This window comes from Acartia tonsa, chromosome 6 (assembly GCF_053477335.1).
Source record: "Acartia tonsa isolate MP-2025a chromosome 6, ASM5347733v1, whole genome shotgun sequence".
In the NCBI taxonomy this organism is placed as follows: Eukaryota; Metazoa; Arthropoda; class Copepoda; order Calanoida; family Acartiidae; genus Acartia; species Acartia tonsa.
In genome coordinates this window covers 16389220-16406435 of record NC_137265.1, presented here as the reverse complement: position 1 = coordinate 16406435, position 17216 = coordinate 16389220, and the positions used below count along the sequence as shown (strand labels likewise).

Genomic DNA, 17216 nt, shown 5'->3' with positions numbered 1-17216 from the left:
CGTATAGAGAAATTTACAATATTTAGAAAAGCTTTGCTTGTTTAAAATCATGTTTGCAACACAAGATGCACAATTTAAAAATAAATTGGAAGAAAGAAAGGATAGATAGGTAAATAGAACAAGGATGACAACATCCATAAAAGCGAAGCACTGAAACGGTAGGATAAACTGACATTAACACTTGTATAGTGTCTGAACTGAATAATCAGAATATAAAAGTATAAGAGTCGGAGCAAAATTGTAAGTAAAGTAACAGCTTGATACAGATTAATGTTTATGGACATATTTACATTTTTAGGACTTGATTATAGAGTTGCTTTGCTTATAATATTGTTCTTTGTTGTCCCAAGAATTAATATACAAAATATCAGATCAAACGGATAATTAGATCACATAAAAATTTGTTGTTAAAAAAGTAGAAAAATCAACAAGTTTAAAATTGACGTAACATTCTGGTAATAATTATAGAGTTGCTACGCTTTCTAAATCGTACCTAACTACTACAGGAATTACCATGCAAAGTTTGAAATCGATAGGACAATTCGAACATGCCTAAATTAACGAATAAAAGCTATCTGTCTCGGACGGACGAACGGACGGACCCACCCTAATTATAGAAAAGCTTCGCTTTTGAAAATGGAGATAAAGAGAGGGAGAGAGAGGGAAAAAATAATGGGGACAATCTTTTTCGATGCGCGTCAAAAAATATTGAGATAGAAAGAAAGATATAATTTCAGGATATAGAATTTAAGACATATAGTACATACATACATACATACAAACAGCTGTAGTAGAAAGAAAGCAAATCATGTGTAGCGCGCGTCAATAAACATTCAGATAGAAATTTAAAAAAAACATAGAGAGGGCAAGAGAGAGAGAGGGGAGAGAGAGGGAGAGAGAGAGAGAGAGAGAGAGAGAGAAAGAGAGAGAGAGAGAGAGAGAGAGAGAGAGAGAGAGAGAGAGAGAGAGAGAGAGAGAGTGAGAGAGTGAGAGAGAGTGAGAGTAAAGCAAAAAATGAAAAACGAAGTAATGCAAATCTACCTCAAAAAATCGTAAATGTATCTATTTTCATGTGTTAATTTACATTTTAGCTTCAAAGTTCTTTTAACACATGTTGCAAAAATACCTGCGAACAATTTCAAGAAGAAAAATATTCAGTCTTTAATGACATTTTTCCAAAATTATGTGAAAAATGTTGCAAGTTACTGCTTATTTTAACATATATGACATTGATAATTTAAGGCAGGGAGATTATCATGGCCCATACAACTCATTATCAACTCATAATCAATGAAATGGAAAGGGATACCTTCCCCTTTTTACATCTACTTCTGGTTTCACACACCACTGGTGATTCTCTGTACCGGCAAATGATTAGAACTTCTAAAAAGAGTCTTGCAATCAAAGGGGTATCTATTAAGAGCAAGGTTTTATGGGGATGATAATAATAATATAAAATGACACTTGTAAGGTATTGGTATTTCTGATTTAGTCTTATCATATTTTTCATTCTTTAGATATATTTCTTAAATTGTTGTAAAGGATAAGGTTAATTATTTGTAGATTAATTTCTTTCCCACCTTTTAAATAGGTACTCCTTGTTTTCTGAATAAATTGTTTTGTTAATTAGCTTCAAGTATTCAATTATCCTTATGCATAACAACTCTTTATACAGTTGTCAAGCTAACAAGGATGTGTATATTCAAAACTAGGTAGTTTACAATATTTAGGCTGAGCTCATATCTAATGAGCCTAAAGTGCCTTATTAGTGTTTAATAAGTACAAACATTCCAAAGTGCTTGTGACTAAAATTGAACAAGTAGAATAAGCAACTCTTGTGAAGCTAACAAGATGTTAATATCCATGCAAAAGTTAGAGTCTTATTATTTAGATTTATAACTCAAGTTGTGTCTATCTCAGTTTTAAACTGGCCGATCATGTTAATTGTAACACAGTGGATATTCAGATTCACAAGAGCATGAATAGCAACTAAAACAGGGGGTTAAGTGAAAAAGTGGTTGTTTTTAGAAATGTGGGGGCCAAACTTAAATGATAATTACAGCCATAAACTAAAACTGATTATTATCTGTAGATTGGTAAAATATTATATTTACACAAGAATTGAGCTATTTATTGAGTAAAATGTTGTGTTGTTTTAGGGTTCTGTAAATGGAGTGAGACCAGTGCTAGTTCCAATGATTAAGTATGTGGCCAATATACATGGAGATGAGTGTGTGGGAAGAGAGCTGCTTATAGCATTAGCCAGGTAAGGTTTCATTTATTTTTATTAGTTACAAGTATTTGTGCCCTATAGCCACAAAAGCAGCCGATATTTTAAAGAAATAAAGCTAAAAAATAAAGAATATTAAAGGAGACCCAAATCTTACTTCTGATAACTTAACCTTTTGATTATTAACCCTTAACAGTCGGGCCCCAGGCCGCACCTTTATCTCAGCTCCCATTAGATCTAGAGGCTTTAAAAAATTTTGCACATGTCCCCTGTTTGATAACACATTTTCGACTTCAACTGAGTCAAAATCAAATTGCGCTTTTTACCCTTTTATTTAACAACCTTTGTTTTTAGGTTCTTTTTTACTTAAAAACTTCAAACGGATGTAATTTTCTTATTTTTGAAGCTAGAAAAACATTTTTTCAGAAAATGTTTATCTTTATGTAAATTTTATATGAAAAATCTCAAAACATAAATTTTGTTTTATGTTATAATTGCTCACCAAAATAAAGAGTGATTAAATTTACTAAAGATAGATCAATGCCTATAATTATGGGATAAACTACAAGATCTTATTTTGATGCATCTCTGAACCAGATCTTGCTTAATTGCTGTAAATTATTATATGGTCAAATGCCCTTTTAAACAACCAACTCTTTGATTGCATAACCTTTGTTTAGAAGTCCTAACTGTGCAGGGTAATGAGTTGCTACTGTTTTGGGCCAATTCATTCTCTCTATTCTATCTATTTATGTTGTGCACCAGACATAGTTGCAGTAAGAACTCTTGGGTTATAACGTAGTGTTTGGCCACGATTTGAACATATCACCTTTCAGAAAATGAGCAGGTGTGCCACGTCATGGGTCAAAATAAAATGGATTACCAGTTAAATTAGTCTTTCTTACACATACAAAAATTAGATATTGCTGTACGTACAGTGTGAAACTAAAAATAAGTATTGGAACAATGCTATTTCTATTAGAAATTATTTGTGAAGCGCAACACTAAAATAACCACCTTGAAGTATATGAACTTTAATATTATACTATTAAAATACATTGTCTTTGAAACTCATATAAAGCTAGAGAAAGAAAGGGATAGTGTCAGGGATCTTAAGGGATAAGACAATGATAAATTGATATACATCTCAAATAATCATAAACAAAATTACCCTTTTTTATAAAACCAAATTATTGATTGAAATGTTGACATTAACAGTTTAGAAGAAACCAACCGAAATCAAGTAAAAGTTCTAATTTTTGGGGGCAATACTTAAGATAACTTTGAGTTCTAGTGTGATTTAAAGTCCAGTGTCCTCTCCCTTCCTGAAAAGTATTGATACAGGGAATGGAAAATATTCGAAAATCAGTCTTTGAGCAAATTTCTTCCTTCTATGTATATCTCTTTTTCCGTGCACAGAACCTCATCAATTTAGAATATAATGGAAAAAAGAAATAAATCTTCTGAGTAACCAATAGAGTTTTCTATAGAGCGCCAAAATCTTTTGTATTGTAATATTTTCTTTAGCCCCTTAAGCAACTAAGCCCCTAGATGACACTATGGGCATTTGAGAGATGGCGTAAATAGACCTCTATTTAATTTTAGTTTTTAAAAGGTATATTAAATAAAATGGTAGAAGAAGGTTTTTTTCAAGGGCGATTTATCTTCAGATAGGGGAGTTAACCTCCCCAAAAATAATACTAAATGTTACATAAACCTAAGCGAAGCATCATTGTAAAGGAGAACCCAATCTGTTCAGCGGTCAGCAAGATTCATTATTGCACACAAACAGACATCCTGTTTCATTTATAAAAGGATGATTGTTTCGGTACACGGGCTGACATGGCCGTGTACGAGATCTTATAGTGCAGACGCACTTAAACCTGCTACTTCCCGCATGAATCAAACTAGTGCAGTTACAAATACAAGTTTATTGTATGAAACGGTGGGATCTGAAACAAAAAATAACAAAATAATAAAGACATATTAAAATGTTGAAATGTTTTGTAAAAGAAAATAAATCTTTTTTCTAATGGACATAATCGTCTTTAAAAAGTTTGCGTGATTTTTGAATTATTATTTCAAAAGCGTATAAAAAATTAGGCTTCTTTTTCCTTAAAATTAAATCAAAACATAATACGAGTTTATAATTTATAGATAAAATCATCATAGACTACTATAAAAATATTCTGATATAAAAATAAATCAATTACTTGGTCTACTTTTAATGAAAATAAAGAAATTGATTTGCCTGCTTTGAAAATATCTTTCCATTCTGATTAAAATGCTTAAAAGGAATAAATATTTACCGAGTCTTTGATCATGTCAAGCCGGAAAGCACTCAAGGTATATTCAGCACGGATAACACCACATTCATTGTGAAACATAGTTTTTCATACACAGAAACTCCGCACTGTTCAAAGGAATAAAATAAGATGGCCCCGTGGGCTTTGTTTTAGGCTTGGTGCGCATTCATTGTTTGAAATGCCGCACACACATATGAAATTCAAATGTGGCGTTCTCCTTACTACCCAATAATGATAAGGAAAAGAAAGAAAGGATAAGGGTTCGGATTCACAAGCGAAACATACTATTATACTTCCAATACAATGATAAAAAATATAGAAATAACACAAGCATATTACCCAACATTACTTTGTATTTTAAAAAAGTGGGTTGGGCTAGTCAATTACTCGTTGAGATTGTGTTGGTCCTACTCTTTATACAGTTGAGTCTAGTTAATCTCCATTGTGATAGCTAATTGATACGTATTGACCCTTCTAATGACTTGAAGTGACTGTGCCCCTAGCATATGTGCAAGCGAGAGAGAAAAACAGTCTTAAATAATTTCAAGATTTCTGTTTTAAAAAAAAATATCCTAAAACCATCCCAGAATCTCTAGGAAGCCTCCCTAAAATATAACAAATTCGGAGTTTAACATGTCCGGTCTTAATAGAAAAATAAACATAAACCTTACTACTTTATACAATAGAATATAGCAAGGAAGATAGGGTGTAAAAGAGTTTAAATTAAACAGTAGATAACAATTATATAATTTGTTATTTTAGCAACTAAAATAAGATTTTAATAAAAAAAATACATTAATACGATGATAATAATAAGTTTAATAAGGCCAACTATAAGATGTGTTGATATTAACTTTGATATTTAATCCTGTGTAACTGCGCGCCTCTTGCACGGCAGCTTGCAGGCCTACATGACCATTTGCACCAACATACATTACATTAATGGCCTTAATAATAACCTTATTAATTACAAAAATTTTAAGCTAGGGGCGCTAACTCGCTGCTATATTTAGAGTAGCTTCACACTGAAAAAGGAAGTAAAATTGCAGTGCCCGTATACATTACCCAGGTATGACGTTATATGTCATACATTTCTGTCATGGACGTTATTTTTTTGAGGTCAAGGAACATTACACATCATAGGTATATGTTTCACATTTATATTTACTTAGTATTAGATGTTCTAGTGTGGCTTCAAATACGATTCATTTCCATACTGAAAAATCATGCATAGTATAGTATTAAAACATATAATTTTTGATATAATATGAGAAAAATTTAATTTCTGTTTTTTTGGCCCAGGTTCTGATTTTTTCACCTTGACACTCCTCTTGTCATGTTTTTGGAGAATGGGTTAGGGTAGCATATTTTGTTTGTGCTATTTCTATAAAGGGATTTCATTTAAACTTTACAAAATAGACTTAAACTATGATAAATGCAATTGATACAAAGCTTCTCTAAAACCTCCAAGCCTAATTGTTTCTTTATTAGTTGATTTAGGTATTTTACAAAAAAGGTAAATGTTTTCTAAATTCCAAATTTGATTAAAAATTAAAATCTTAGACTGGTCTTTTAAAGTGCGTCTTTTAGTTGTCAAATATGTCAAAAAATGATGAATTTACTTTTTTATTCATGCCTTATATAAGCATTATAGATGTAAAATATTATTAAAAGCACTAAAGTATATGGACAGAGAAATATCTATATCAATCCCTAAGCCAAGAAAATAGTCTAAATTCATTCAGGATATAAAGGGTGTCAAAAAAAACCGATCGCTTCACTCTTTTTGATATAAACCCTACAGTTTTGGTCCAAAACCAACAAAAAATGAACCAAATCATGTCCAAGCAATGACAATTATAAAACATTATTGATTTTGATTTCTACTTACCTCTCCTGAGCACTACAGGTCGAGTCCTAGCCCTTGTGAAGAATTTTTCCTTACATGGAGATTAAAAATCAACAAATCGGATGCTGTGAGTATTGGTGCAAAAAATGGGGACATGATTCCAGTGACGTCATATTTTTCTTTCCTGAAAAAGGGAAGGGGGGAAGAAAATCTCTTCAAAAGAGATGGGGAAAACCCCCTTTTCTCCCATCTCTTTTTTTCTTCCCCCTTTCCCTTTTTCGGGAAAGAAAAATATGACGTCACTGGAATCATGTCCCCATTTTTTGCACCAATTCTCACAGCATCAACAAATCGTCTTAAATACTATTAATCGTGTAGATAGACCCCATAATGTTCAGAGTTTTGATGGGGCATGTAAAGACCTTTCTATAGACACCTTACCTAGGTTTCTAACTCAATCCTAGCCAATTTGGGATAAAAAAAGACAGACCCATCAAACATTGAGACATAAAAGTTCTCACTTCTCTCTAGTCCTTGATGTATGTCAGATCTTTCTTTTTGATGCCAAAATGGCTAAGATTGTTTTAGAAACCTGGTTAAGGTGTCTATAGAAAGATCTTGACATGCCCCATCAAAAATTCTAAAAATTATGGGGTCTATCTACAAGATTTTAAGTACTTAAGATGGTTTGTTCTTTTTTTTAAAGACAGAGACGTCATGTCTCAACACAAAACCATCCTAAGATTTAAATCCAAAATAAAAACTCTTAACAATCACGGAATCTATAAAAGCTTCCCAAAAAGAAGAACTCAATTAGTCCACTAAATTTTCAAATTAAAAGCTTCAGACAAAAGTCCATACTATTTTATGTAATAAGATTAGCAGTTAAGTTACTCTAGAAGTCTGTCTGTTTGTCTCTTTTTTTCTCTAATTCGAATTAATTCCAAACGTTTTTCAATAAGGAAAAGTTTGAATATTTAAATAGTTAAAAATCTACTAGTATAATTACGTAATTGTACATGTACAACATGAATTTAAACTAAACAACATCGCTTAGTTTATCGTATGCACTGATAAATAATCTGAAAAGTAATTTAATTAATGAAGTACATGGAAAAAATATACAAAACTTGTGAAGGCGGGGGGGGGGGGGGGTTGCTATTCTAAGCAAACCATATACCTATAACTAATGTGCATTTTTCTTTGATATGGAAAAATGTGATTTTGGAAATAAATTTTCATATTACATTTGGAGAAAAAAAGTTTTGTACTTTAATAAACCAACTATAAATATACCTTTCTGTTTCTTAAAACTTTATATTATTTTATATTCTAATATAACCATATTTAAATTTATACTTTTGGAAAAAATTAATTAAGCAAGCAGTATAGAATAGGTTTTGTTAAATCTTTATCCTAATTGGTGGATTTAATTGTAAACTTGCAAAAGTTTTCACAATTTTTAGATACATTAAAGGATACAAATATTTTAGAGGGTTTCCCTCAAAAGCTTACAACCCCCCCCCCCCCCCTATCTTATTTTGAGAAAAAAATAAATATGGAATGGGCAATATTTTGATTTAATGTTTATTACTTTTGGTTAGATTATATTGGGTACTTCACCGCTCCGCAGCATTACAGGGTTAGGCATAAGACTCCCCCCCCCTCCTTATTTTCGGTTTAATAAAAATAAGGAGGTGGGTGTGCAATGTTCACTTTTAAAAAATGAAAATACTTAGATACAAGGTTGCCATTTTTGAGAAAGAATTTCGAACATGATTGTCATTTAATGAAAGTATTGTAATCAATGTAAACAGACAGATATTTATGAAAAGAAGAGCGTACTGCGTAATTATATATTTTTTCACCTTCATTATGAAAATACTTGTGTATGTTCATTAATTTGTTCTATATTTTTAGATGAATTTTAATTTGTGTATTTTAGACTTAAGCAAATCGTTCGATCGATGTAAAAAAATGCTCTCATTATTTTATTCATCTTTAAACTCGTTTAATAACCCATTATGTTATTTCTTCTACTAGAAGCTTCGCCTATAACATCTTGTGGCTTCTTTTAATAGAAGGTTGCTTGCTTGACCATAAATTTGATTGATTTTTTATTGTTTATTTGATTTCTCATAACAGGATTGAAGAGTTATTGAAAAAAAGTTGAATTGAATTTAACAAAAAAAAACTTATAACCTAACATAACCAATGCTTGTTAAAATTTGTTCTTATGTGACAACTTTGAGTAATACTAACCGAAATTTAATACTTAAGACTTGCAAAGTAGCTTCGCTACTAATAAAAAGATATTTTCTACAATTATATTAGTACATTAAATGCAAAGACATAGCCTCTGAATGACCGCACGTTTAATTGTTATTCTAAAAACAAGGATGTCAACGTCCATAAAAGCAAAGCACAACAAATCCGACGTTTAAACCAAACAAATATTTATAAATATAGAGTAACAAGAATTTTAATATACACATCATTTGTAAGTTTAAATCGGAAATTTCGCTTAAATCCATTATAAAAATGCTTACATACTGAATGCTCTATATGGAAATACTTACATTTTAAGACTTGATTATGATTATAGAGTAGCTTTCCTTATAACATAGTGTTTAATCAAAATAGGAATCAATATTTTGAAAATCAAGTGTATAAGATGATATATATTTTTTTTGGAAAATGAAGATAGAGGCTTTCTGGTAATGATTAATATAGAGTCATTAGGCATTCTACCTACTAAATCCCACAATATAGGGAACACACAATATAAGGACAGACACACACAGACAAACAAGAAAGACTTGTATTGAAGCTTTCCTCCTAAAACAGTTTTATTGTGGATTTAAAGTTTGAAATTTACAACTTAGAAGCTTGACCCTCAGATTGTAATATTTTTTTCTAGAATTATTAGGTGACGTTTTTTTGCAACAAAAAAAAAGATATAAATGGAAATGTCATAATTGAAAGGAACATTTATATTTTAATGCAAAATCAATTTGTGTTATTATTTTACATCATATTCAAGGAAAGTAGGGATATCTTATTTAGATAAAAATCAAAAGGGCTTTGAAATTAATAACGCCATTTTCTAAATTAAAAATGTAGATGCTTTTTAATATTGCAGTGTTTATATACATTTAGATATTTTTAAAAAAATTTATACATTTTGTCACAACAATAATTATCTAAATTAGCAAAAATGTTTAAATTATTTTTTTTAGTTTGCCCTATCCCTTTGGTATAACTGACCATGCAAATATTAATAGCTTTCAACACATTCAAATATAATTTAATGTATATACAACAAATTTTTAATACAAAGCTTTTATATAACTTTGTGTATCTGTATGTTTGAAATCAATTTAAATAATTTAGTGTATGTTCCAGAAATTTAACTAAAGTTTGTCTTTTGACACCCCCCCCCCCCCCCAATCTGCTGTTTTAGGTGGGAGCAGTGAGGGTGTAATTAAACCCTTAATTTTTCCATGAGGTGTATCATTACTTAACCAAAGAGTACAATGTATTTTCAAATTTTTACTTTGTTTTTCTAACGTGACTTTTTGGGATGTTGATATTCTTGTTGTACGCATATATCTCTGTAATTTATTGAGACTTGGCCATATTTTTCACACACACCCTAACACACCACGACATACACACACAAATTCACACACAAAGACAAAATTATTGCTATTTATTTACAAGGGATAGCCAATGAAAAAATATGTGATTTCTGTATTTCTGGTGGGGTGATGTACATGCGTAATTATAAAGTAGCTTTACCATTCATGATATTCTCATCTAAAATATACGTACCCTTAGAACATATGGCAACCTATATAAGAAAATATAATCCATACTATTACAATATCTAGTGTTAACCAACTTAATCAAGGGCCATCAAAGTTTTTGGTTAATTTTACATTTTTCAATTAATTACTTTACTAATATCATTTATTTATGATGTTGATGTGTTAGTATATGCCCATTTTAATAATATTTCCCAATTCCTTCATCCCTGTGTTAGTGTCTTTATGTGTATGTATATCCATTAGTAACTGCCCATTTAAAATATATATTCCTTTTCCCTTCATCCCTGTGTTAGTGTCTTTATATGTATGTATATCCATTAGTAACTGCCCATTTAAAATATATATTCATTTTCCTTTCATCCCTGTGTAAGTGTCTTTATGTGTATGTATATCCATTGATAACTGCCCATTTAAAATGCAGAAAATATTTGTTTTGTTGCAACTTTGCTAAAATATATTGACGTTTACCTTTGGGCTAGAAAAAACAACAATAAATTATTTTCTTTAAAGATACCAGATAAATAAGGCGGTTTCTCATAAAGTTGCTAGTTAAAAACTCCTCATTCACAATGTTCTGAAATAATTTGAATATACGGGTTGTTCTAATTTTTCAATTATTTTATTTATTAATGAATTTGAGGTGAGGTTAGGTTAGGTTGCATTGGGTACTGGGTAGAATTAGGTTTCTGTAGATATAAGCTTTGTAGGGATTTGGCTTCCCCCAGAGGCATGGGTATAAAAGCTACCCCTACCCTTATTTTTAATTTGTTTTATTTTTATAGTTTTAACAGTTGGTTTTTCCCCCAAAAAGATAACCAAAACAATTAATATAAGAACTATTGTCCTATCCCTGATAGGTACCCATTTGATATGAATACTTGTATACATAGAAATAGGCACGACTTCATAAATTAGAATGATACCAGCAATTAATATCTTAGGTACCTTATCTGGCAATTTGGGATATATAAACATAGAAATAGCACAAATCCATGAAAATTATGAACCTAGATAATGGCCCCCTTAAAGCGTAAAATCATATAAAAAAAAAGTAAAAATACTTTCTTTCATCCTAAAAGATGACCAAACAAATTATGTTAGATACATTGCCCTTTATCCCCAATCCCTTATGTACCTAAATGATATGGAAAATTGGGTATAAATTGGACATGACTAAAAAATAAAAATATTTCCCAGCAATTAATGTTATAGGTACCTAACTGAGCAATATGGGAAAGATGAAGAAATAACTCAAATCCTGGACACCACTGGAGAGTAAAGGAATAGTTTAAACACAAATTTGAAATTATTTTTAAAAGATTGGGAGGAAAAGACCTGATGCCATTCCATCTCCCAGTTAATTGGTTTTTCTAGTTTTCTAATTGCAAACTATGGAAGGCTATATTCAACTCATATTTTAAATTATCTTGGATGTATTTTTGTGACTTTAATATAGAAGTAAAAGCGTATCGATTAACAAGTAAAATTACAGGTATCAAAACATCTTTTCTTCTTTTGAAAACACTGTACCTGAAACTGTTGATATGCATTTCACCTACTGCAATCAAAATATCACCAAATATGACATAATCTATTTTTTTTGTATTACTAAGTCATATTAGTCCAATGTCGTCGTTTATAATGCGCATATTGCCGAATAGAATTTTATTTCTATTGATTGATTTAAAAGAAGACGACAGTTGAGAAACAAAGACTCAACTCTGGTGTATAAAAACTATATTCTTGCGCCTGTAGATATTCACTTGATGCCATCGGTTAACCCAGATGGATATTACCATCAGACAAGGCATAACAAGAACGATGTTGATCTCAACAGAAATTTTCCTGGCTGGAGAGATTTAGGAAAATCCAGGTATGCTATTTATCTGGAAAAGAACACAAATTAACTTGTTGTTTCAATCAGTGAGGGGTAATCTTCCCTTAATGTTTTTTTGCAAGCACTTAAACAAGGGATCTAAAGACAATAGCCAAAAAATGTATGTTAATCCCCAATGATAATACACAAATCACCCCATCCGTAGATTTCATTTAGTGGTTGAAACTTTTGGACACCCAACTTTATGTACCAACAGATCTAAATTCAATAAAAGTCCCCGAAGTTAGGTCAACGAAGGTGTCTAATTTTGTCCTTGATTATGTTTTCAGAATAAAAGTTAGTTTGTGATATTCATTTAGAAAGTTTTATGTATAAGATTTATAAATCTACCTACGAAAAAGAAACAAATTTACTGTTTTTCTGTAAACAAGCGTATCGACCTTGAATTTGGAAAGAAATACACAATTTTGTTTTTATTTTTTAAATAAAAACATGAGATATTTATTTTTTATTTTAGAAATGAGTTGCTACAAGAAAGAGAGAAGGAATCAAGTGCAGTTATAAAGTAAGTTTTGTTATCTGATCGTAAAGTTAAAAGTTCTAAGATCAATTCCAGTTTTGGTTGACCCGAGGGGACAAAGGACCGGGCCAGGGAAGCAGAGTTTAGTTTTATGGGTTTTAATTTTTGTTATTTTGATTTTTCATTATGCTCAGAACCGGTTTTAATCTAGCGGAAATTAATCGGATGCGGAGCCACACTGGAAAAACGACTCATAAAAGTTTTAAAAAATTTTAAAAATTAATTGATATGTTAGTCAATTCTTTTACTTTACACATATTTTAAATATTTTATGTTACATTTCTTTAGATATTCTTATAATTACTATTTAGGAGAATAATACATGAACAAGGATGACAACATCCATAAGTAGCGAAGCACAAAAATCGTATACAAGTAGATTTAAAGTGAATTTTTAGAATTCAAGAATAGACTTATTGGAGAAAATAAACACAAAACCTTGGTTTATTTGTATGATGACGACAGTCAAAGTAAATTACATAAAAGATGCTCGTAATAATGAGAAAAATTATTTTAATACTGGTTTGAAAGTTTGAAAATAGGACCAAAAACAATAAAGATATGGGGAAATATGTAAAACATATAAAGATAGCCAAAAACCTGCGAAAAGGCAGTTTGACCGCCACGATTGTTTACTTAAAACTACCGGAAATTTAATTTTGATATCTATAACTGAAAAAATCTTGAAAATCGGACCATAAACACCAAAGATATGGAGAAAAATCTGAAAAATATAAAAACAGCCAAAAACCTGCAAAAGGCAGTTGGATTGTCATGGTTGTTTCCTGTAATCGACGGGAAATTTAATTTTGATATCTATATCTCAAAAAATTTTGAAAATCGGATCATAAACACCAAAGATATGGAGAAAAATCTAAAAAATATAAAAATAGGGTAAAACCTGCTAAAAAGTGGTCTGGCCGCCATTGATGTATTTTAGTTAATTGTGCTCCTTAATGATGGGAATGTTGTCAAAAAGTTTCAGCCTTTTATCATTTATACAAGCTGAGTAAATCCCATTTCCCTCATAGCGTTACGGACTGACTGACTGACTGACTGAAGGACTCAATGACAAAGCGAATTATAGAGTAGCTTCGCTACTAAAAATACATGCATATAATGTTTCTTTGCTTTTAATTGGTATGGATATGACACACAATACCCTTACACCCCTGCCCGAAAAAAGTGCAAAACTGTTGTAATTAAAAATTATGTCTGTCGGTTATCATGGGGCGGAATGAATTAAGAGGGCAATGGCAGAGAAATATATGCAACCCTGTTAAGAATACACACTATGTCCTTGAAGTAATAGTATTTCTTTTTTCTTCACGCCCAATAAACTTCTTGTTAACACATGTGAGAGAAAAAAAACAATGTATTTTTCCCAGATTTTTTCAACATTTTTCTGACTTTTTTATTTCTGGCAAATTTTATTCAAATATTATTTACAGAAAATCAATTAATAATTATATTTTTTATCTTTTAAAATCAATGAAAAGTACCCTATAACTCATTTAAATTTTGTTGATTTGCGGTTAAAGGTTTAAACACTAGCAAGATACTTAAATTATTTTTGATTTCATTTCAGGTGGGTTTTGGACAATCCCTTTGTGCTAAGCCTGAGCTTTCATGATGGATACGTATTGGTCAACTATCCATGGGATGATGGACCAGGGAAAGATATTTTTATTTTATAGCATTGGTCTGAAAGTCCTAGTTAATAAGTAGCACCTGCTAGGGGGCCTTTGCATTCTACCTACTCTACTCTTATCACATATCACGAGTCTAATATAGAACTGAGGTGGATTCTTTAAAAAAATTTGCCCCGCTAATCGCTTAGTGGGGCAAAATTGTTTTCGTGAAAAATCCACCAAAATCACATTAAAAATCTACAAAAATTGAACAAAATCATAGAAGGTTTATAAACATATGATTTTGTTTAATTTTTGTAGATTTTTAATTGAACAAAATCATAGAAGGTTTATAAACATATGATTTTGTTTAATTTTTGTAGATTTTTAATGTGATTTTGGTGGATTTTTTACGAAAACAATTTAGCCCCACTAAGCGATTAGTGGGGCAATTTTTTTTAAGAATCCGCCTCTGTAGTAGGCAAGGAATTTTTAAAGACTACCAGTGTGATAAGATTTGTTCATGATTCGAATTCAATGTCTCATACAGCTACATACAAATATGCAGTATATTATACACCCATAAACAGCAAAAACCAGAGCACAAGAAAAAGGAAGAGAGGAAAACAATGTTTAGAAACCTGCATAAAAGGCCATTAAATATTAATAATAATTTTGTTTATAATTTTTTTTTTAAAAAAGTATCTTGTGTCCTGCAGATGCAGAAGAGGGTGAACTAGCAGCTTGTCCAGATCATAATGTTTTCCAGGTAAAACAATTCCATATGCGTCATTCCACTAACAACAATTTTATACGCGGCATTCTTGCGTACTGGGAGTACACATTTTGAGTGCTGTGTTTCTTAAACTTTTGGTGAAGATCCTGTTTTTGTCGTGTACCTTTAGAGCTGAAATTGTAGAAAAAACGCCGTTTAATTATTCAACTGCACTGAATAAAAAAAAAAATGTGATTAAAAACAAACATGCATAAAAGATATGTAGACATAATTTCATTCTCCACTTCCCTTTTGAATTGTCCACTTCTCCTCCTCCCTATTTCTTAAATATATTTAAGAATGACATGAAATGGCAAAGATTATAAGTGTATAAACCATATTCAATTAAATTGATTATTTGTTTTGTTTAGAAATTATCGCGACTTTATGCAGACAACCATGCCTACATGTGGTCAGGGTAAGTCAAATAATATCATAAATATTCGCTGTCTGTCCCTAATCCAAGTATGTTAAAAGATATCTCAACTGTATAAAGACAGTTATGATTTTCTGTTTGACGGACGGACTGACAAAGTAAATTATTGAGTAACTTTTATGATAATAAAACGATGGAATGTATGTTGTTTAGTAAATTGATTGATGGACAATACCTATGACAAACCCCAAACTGTCCCAGTTTTGAGCAAAACGATTCCTGTGACGTCATATAAAAAGGGAAGGGGAAAAGAAAATCTCTTTCCTTTTCTCCCATCTCTTTTGAAGAGATTTTCTTCCCCCCTTCCCCTTTTCTTTCCCGAAACGTATATGACGTAACTGGAATCGTCTTGCTCAAAACTGGGACAGTTTGGGGTTTGTCATACCTATGCTTTTCTATAAAAATCCTTTTGCTATCTGTTTTTTTCCTATGTTGTTTGAGTGATAAATTATCAAAATTTGAATTAGTTCTTTTTGTTGGCATTTATAAATCTCCAAATTACAATTCCTAGAATACTACACTATAAAATATTTATTCTAGTATTTACATCTTTAATTGCAATGTTAGGTACTCTTATTACAAGGCAAGATTAACTTATGTAAAGATATACCCATAAAGTAGTAGATTTAGTTTTCTTTGAAAAGTATCTTTTATTTTATCTACCAAACTATTTAAACAGTATCAAAATAATTCTTTTTTTTTCATGGACTTAGATTTACTAGATTCAAAATGCAGGAAATGTCTCCAAAAAATAACATTAAAAGGGGGGTAGAGCATTGAAACAACAAAATGCGAAATTTTCTTTACCCAAATTCCTATATAAAATTTGAGTTACGTCTTTTTCTAGCTCTTGCAGTGGGTTTTTAAAACGATTTTTCCCAACTTCTGTGTGGGATTTACCTTATATATAGCCTGACTAAACCTAGCCTAACCAATGTAATTGCTATATTGCGAATTGGATGCAAATCCGTTGTATTGTATATGTTTAATGAAAACCTTGTGCGTTACAATTTTTCTTGATGGGGACCCACTTCAAAATCCCCTTCCCCCTTTTCAAGTTTCCTAAAATTGTTATAAATTATAATAGTATAACTTTTTATACTCTTTACAGTGTATAAATTTTTGCAAAATACGTGGAATTTATTTCTATTTTTAGCATTTATTTGCTCAGAGGTTATTAATTATTTAGATTTACCATTTTGAAAGCACACGGTGTCTTATACACTTTTTAGTAGCGAAGCTACTTTATTTTGTAATTTAAGTATGCCTCTGGTCTTGTGTCCTTTTGTTATTAGCAAACAAAGTTATATTTCATAAAAAACAAGGATGACAACATCCATAAAAGCGAAGCTTTGAAACGGTAGGACAAACGGACATTAAAACTTGTATAATGTCAGAACTGAATAATTAGAATGCGAATGTATAAGAGTCAAAGCAAAATTGTAAGTAAATTTGTTGAAAAACTGCTTGATACAGGATAATGTTTATGGACATACTTACATTTTTAGGACTTGATTATAGAGTTGCTTCGCTTATAATATTGTACTTTGTTGTCCCAGGAATCAGTATACCAAAAATCAGACAAATCGGATAATTAGGTCACATATAAATTTGTTGTTAAAAATGTAAAAAAATAAACATGTTTAAAATGGACGTACGGACATTCTGGTAATGATTATAGAGTTGCTACGCTTTCTAACTCGTACCTAACTATTATTGGAATCACCTTGCAAAATTTGAAA

General features: G+C 30.8%; 1 protein-coding gene across 1 annotated transcript in view; it reads left to right on the top strand.

The window, feature by feature from the left end:
• The window catches only part of LOC145322988 (carboxypeptidase D-like), a 35023-nt gene that overhangs the window by 10571 nt on the left and 7236 nt on the right, over window positions 1-17216 (top strand). Inside the window, exons 6-12 of the mRNA XM_080165376.1 lie at window positions 2160-2266; window positions 11428-11486; window positions 11971-12088; window positions 12570-12617; window positions 14221-14328; window positions 14966-15032; window positions 15410-15456. Of these exons, the coding sequence (XP_080021502.1) occupies window positions 2160-2266; window positions 11428-11486; window positions 11971-12088; window positions 12570-12617; window positions 14221-14328; window positions 14966-15032; window positions 15410-15456 (554 nt within the window). The remainder of the gene's footprint in view (window positions 1-2159; window positions 2267-11427; window positions 11487-11970; window positions 12089-12569; window positions 12618-14220; window positions 14329-14965; window positions 15033-15409; window positions 15457-17216) is intronic.